Source organism: Gavialis gangeticus, unplaced genomic scaffold, assembly GCF_001723915.1.
Source record: "Gavialis gangeticus isolate Ggan-Ray unplaced genomic scaffold, GavGan_comp1, whole genome shotgun sequence".
NCBI classification, from domain to species: Eukaryota; Metazoa; Chordata; order Crocodylia; family Gavialidae; genus Gavialis; species Gavialis gangeticus.
This window is the reverse complement of record NW_017729024.1, coordinates 132,999,123-133,004,493: the sequence shown is the minus strand read 5'-3', so window position 1 is coordinate 133,004,493 and position 5,371 is coordinate 132,999,123. Positions and strand designations below refer to the sequence as shown.

General features: G+C 49.7%; 1 protein-coding gene across 1 annotated transcript in view; it reads left to right on the top strand.

Moving 5' to 3' along the window:
* Positions 1 to 920: 920 nt before the first annotated feature.
* The window catches only part of SLC30A5 (solute carrier family 30 member 5), a 37,899-nt gene continuing 33,448 nt past the window's right edge, over positions 921 to 5,371 (top strand). The window contains exons 1-4 of the mRNA XM_019517754.1: positions 921 to 1,137; positions 1,343 to 1,465; positions 2,959 to 3,025; positions 4,850 to 4,935. Coding sequence (XP_019373299.1) covers positions 1,064 to 1,137; positions 1,343 to 1,465; positions 2,959 to 3,025; positions 4,850 to 4,935 — 350 coding nt within the window. The 5' untranslated portion in view covers positions 921 to 1,063. The remainder of the gene's footprint in view (positions 1,138 to 1,342; positions 1,466 to 2,958; positions 3,026 to 4,849; positions 4,936 to 5,371) is intronic.

Below are 5,371 nucleotides of genomic sequence, written 5' to 3'. Positions count from 1 at the left end.
AAGCAGGATACAATACAAAACTGCAGTAGAAAAGAATTGCTTTGGTTACACTTACACCGACAGTTTTCAGTCCTGCCACGTGAGTGTAAGCTGCAGTGGGCAGAGTTACTTACGTAACTAAGTCCACGAAGAGCAGAAAATCTGTTTAGTTACACTAGTGATCAAGCGCACACAGAGCAGAGGGCATGTCAGGACAGAGCGAAGCACTAGTCAGTGCAGGCTCAGCGCTCATTCCAGCCCAAGATGAAGGACACAGGCAATCTGCTACATGTGAAAATGAGTTTGGCAAAATACTGTGAAAACCACCTGAAATGGGCACACACAGACACGGGCAGATCCAGAATTTGGAAAACGGGCATGCAAATGGTGTGGTGCATCACCAAATCTAAAACAACATGCATCTTTCTCCAATTAAAGTCGAAGCCTTACTACTACCCTAGTGGCCGCGGGCCGCCCTACTCGGTTGAAGCAGAAACGAACAGAACTTTGCTAGACCGCGCTCCATCCTTGGAGGTTTTCAAAACCCGGCCAGACAACGCCTTGGCTGGGACGGTCTAGTGGCGGCTGGCCCTGCTGTGAGCAGGGGGTGGACTAGACACATCTGAGGTCCCTCCCAACCCTCATTTCTATGAGACTGTGAGTTCAAAGCACTCTGCCGGGCCGCGAAGCAGCAGCTGCCAAGGGCAGCACAAAGGGTCAAGCACAGGGAATGGACACAAGGGCGGTTCCCAGCGGGCGGGGGCGGGGGCGGGGTAGGAGAGGTGAATCTGCGACCCCCCGCCCGTCACCTGCGCATCCTGCCAGCTGCACGGTCCGGGCGCCGGCCGCGGGTTCCGCCGGCCGCCAGGGGGCGCTGCCGCGAACCAAGCCGGGCCTGGCCGGGTGGGGCGGGGCCGTGACGTGGAATTGGGGGTTCCGGTCGCGCTGCTGCGGAGGTTCGGGTGGTTGCGGACGTGGCCGGCTCGGCTCCTCGCGCGTTGTTGCTGCGCCCGCCCGGCAGTGGCGGAGGATGAGGAGGCGCCGCGGTGGGCGAGGCGGGCCCCGCGGCTCCTGACCTGGCGCCATGGAGGAGAAGTACAGTGGGCAGGCTCTGGCGGGCGGCGGCCTCCTGGGGCCCGTGGACGTGCCCAGCGCCCGGTAATGAGAGCACTGGGCATCGGGGACCCGGGGCGACTGGGCGGACCCACTGGCCGGCGGGGGGTGGAAATGGGTAGGCCCAGGACATTGGACGAACCCACTGACTGCGGGGGGACGATGGGAGGGGCTGGGGCCGGGCACTGGAGGGCCGGGGCAGGGGCTTGGCCTGGCAGTGCCTGGGCTTACGTGCCCCCTCTGCCCGCAGGCTCCCGCGCTACATGGTGCTACTCTGTGCTGCCAAGTTCCTGAAGGCGCTGGGGCTGTTTGAGTCGTACGACCTACTGCAGGCGGTGCACCTCGGACCCTTCCTCTTCGTCGTCCAGCTTGGGTGAGCACGGGCGAGACACGGGGTGGCAGCAGGCTCAGTCGTAGTTGGTGCAGGCCATTTGTTGCCTTAGAAGAATCGTGGGCAGGGGCAGGTGCACAGGGTGGCAGCAGCGACTTTGGGAAACACGAAGCTGCAATGGGCTCTGCGATCACTTCGCTTAAGGCTGGTAGGTGCTGCTTCCAGTGCAGTGATACAGTGACCAGAGTCGTGCTCACTGGCAGCTGGAGCATGGCACTGCCACCAGGACCATCCCAAGAGTGGTGGGTGTGGACCCTTCCTCATGGCAGTGCCCAGGAGCCCACAGTACTGCCCTCCTGTCTGAGAGGCAGGTGGGCCGTGCCTGGTGCTCTCCGCTCGAGACCCTCCCTTTGCCTGCCTGCTGTCAGCTGAATAGCTTGGTTGGCCACATGGCAGGAGGCCAGTGCGTCAGTCAGCTGAGCGACACTGCTTGCAGCAGATCTAGCCTACCAGCGCCCTTGTATTTACAATTCCAAAGGCATCACTCAGGAATGGTTATGGCTAGGGGGTCTACCTAAATTGTGGTTAGACTTGCCAATTTTTGCAGATTGGTCGTGGCATAAAGAGTAAATTCTGCAGACATTTTGTGGATGTCCTTCGGTGGCACTGTGCAGATTGGCAGAGGCCCAGGGGGAGGGGAGGAGGGACAAAGAGGCAGTGGCCATCTTTGTTGCTGCTCTTTGAGCTGCCATACCAACCAGTGCCTTGCCTCCCAGGCAGGCTGCAAGACTGGTCTGCAGCAGCAGCAGGGACTCTTGGCTCCCATTGAGGAGCCAGCAGGTTCTTTTAATAAGTTGGGGGTTTTTTTGTTCTCAATTCTGTGGGCAATCCTGGATTTCATGGTTTCCACAAAATCTGCAAAACTGTCTTTTAAGTAGACCCCTAGTTATGGTGTTTGGAAACAGCCCAGCTAGCTGTCATTTGCTAGCTGGGGAAGGTGGTGCTGGGGGGTTTCAGTTCCTGCTCAGCCCCCTGCCGCACGGAGAGGGGCATCCAGGCTTATTAGCAGCCTTTTGGCAATGAAAGCTTTTAAAAATGAGCAAAAAAGTTGCTGTTTTGCTGCTATTAAATTTCTCTGCAGCTCTGAAGTTTTGTATTTGTTCGTGTATTCAAAGTAACCTGTTGAGTATCCTGTGACAGCTCTGGGGGGGGTTTTAATGGCAAAGCAAGCATTTGAGGTAACTGAATTTCAGCTCTGGCCTAAATCCTTTGACACTCAATTTTTGGAGTAGGGTACAGGGGACAGAAGCAAATCAAGTAGCTTACAGTACTTTTTACTTCTGGAGAAAGGGGAACAGAATTTCATTTTAAAACACAAATGTAATTATTCTTTAAGATGGGTATTGTATGGGGAGGGAGGGAGGGATGTGATTGTTTAGAACAGATATAAAATTAAAATTGCTATGTTTAAACTTTGTGGCTATAACAGCATTTTAGCTAATGCACTAATGGAGAAATTTCCCCCCTTTTAATAGGTCCGCATTTTTTATGGTTTTGTTTCAAAAGCCGTTTTCTACAGGAAAAACTGTAACCAAGCACCAGGTGAGTTGATATAATGCTGGTGCACTCATTTTTGGTAGATTAGGATTGTCAGACTCATTGGGCTTCCCTGGGCTCTGGGCCAAATGAGTAGTGTGGGGTTGGTCATGCAGGTTGGATCAGGGCCACAGACCAGCCCCACATGCTGAATACATGCCCATCCCAGACTGGCTGGAGTGGATGGCACTTGTGGTGTGCATCTCAGACTGGCCCCATGCGTGCATCACGTATGGCGCACATGCTGAAGTAGGTGCTTCATGCAGCATGTGTCCCAGGCTGGCTGGAGTGAGTGGCATACAGCTGGGACCAGCCAAAGTGGATGCTGTCTGTAGGGCCAAACCAGCATACACCACATATGGCGTGTGAGTCAACTCCAAGACACACGGACAGCTCTGGGCGCTGAGTTGTAGGGCCCTGTGGGCTGGTTCTGGCTCATGGGCTATATCTTTTGACACCATTGCTGTATACTGCATTACACTTTATTCTCCCTGTCATCCTAAAGTAGTGTCAGTGGAATACAAAATTCCCTGTGGCAGTGAGCAGTGTCTGATGCCAAGCTAACCTTATGTTAGCCACACGATGGGAATGGTACAGTCAGTCATCTTTTTAGCCCTATGTTCTATTTTTTCCCCAGGGCACATCCACACAACAGTGGCAACATGACCTGACCAGAAAGGTCTCAACCATGCCCCACCCACACACCCCCAACACATGCCTGCCCCATACCCAAGTAAGACATCCAGGGGCATCCCTCTCTGGCTGTTCTTAAGACCTCTGTCTGGTGTTCTCAAGAGCAGCTGTTGGAGATGACCCAGAAGGGTGTTTGGAGCACGTCCACAGGAGTGGATGGGCAGTGCATGCTAGAGGCCAGTCTGGCCAGGACCCACTGCTGCCTTCTTGTAGGCATACCCACAATGCAGATGAGGCCTCTGAGAGAGGGTTTCATCACTACACTACACCTACCCCTGCCTAATGTATAAAGTGATTCTTAGTGGTATAGTCAGTTCCTGTTAGTAACTATGAATGTGCTCAACAGTGAGAATCTGAATGATTTTTTCGTAAGTGTTTAAAATGTTAATTTGTTCTAGTCTGAAAGCCCATGGCAATATGTCAAAGAAGGTAGGAGGAAGAACAGACTTCGTATTTGGAGGGGTTTTGGTCCTTTTTATCATTCTCAGAGAATCTGAGGATTTCAGTTAAAACTCTTAATGCTTACGTTTTAGATTTTTAAGGGGGGGGTTGTTATGAATAACTGAAATGGTTTGTTTAGAAAAACAAATCTTGTCAAGTAATTTAGCTTGTTTTAATATTTAGATTGACAAAAAAAATCTAAATATTTTTCTTTAATAAAAATGACCTGCTTCTACTGAGGGACTGAGGCTTCAGTCCTCCTAGAACTTGACTATATGCTTCAGTCCAAGTAGGACTCAGATTGCCATCTGAGTGCAAGTTGGTTTCAGTAAGATTAACCACTGGGATGAAATTAAGCAAATGCATAAACATGGAGTTTAGGCTCCTAATTTTGATTGGTTTTATCTAGCACTATATGTGCTTCCAAGAGGTATTTTATTTTGCAATACATTTTAAAATATCATTTTTGAACCACCAAGTAGATTTGAGTTCATTCAGTGTAATTTTAATAGCCCCAAAACTGTATCTCAGATATTTTTAAGGTATTCAGACTACAACCAGAGAACCTACTTCTGTAACAGAAAATAATAAGAACTTTGCCCAATATCATATTTTCCCCAAACCTAAGCAGAATAGGTTGTGCTTAAAAAGAATTTTGCTGATTTCTGTATTAATAAATTTTTTTTTTTTTTATAGTGGATCAGAATTGTTAAACATGCAGTTGCTGGCTGTATCATTTCACTCTTATGGTTTTTTGGCCTCACTCTCTGTGGACCACTAAGGTAAATGTGTATGTTTGAAAGTGTGTTTTATCTGACTAAGTTAATCTTCATGACCTACTCCTGCTTCAGCTTTTATGTCTCATTCAAAAGAAATCTGCATGTCAAATATTACTCGCTTGCTAATTTTTTTAAACATGTCATTGGACTTTCTCCCTCATACTTAGTTGGAATTATCCATAAATCTGCAAAGCTACTTCTTTCTCCTTCAGGCTCCTTACTTGTCATGATTTCTACAGAATACTTGATGTCGTGACTAATATTATCTTTCATTTTGTTACGTTTCACTAGCTGTTCATCTGCTGTCTCTGACCTTACAGCTTCTTTGGGAGCAGAGACTGTCTCTTAGTTCTGCTTGAGCAGCATCTGGCAGAATGCAATCCTGGTCAATGGCTGAGGCTCCTAGCTGCCCCAGTACTTCAAAAATTATGACAGCTTA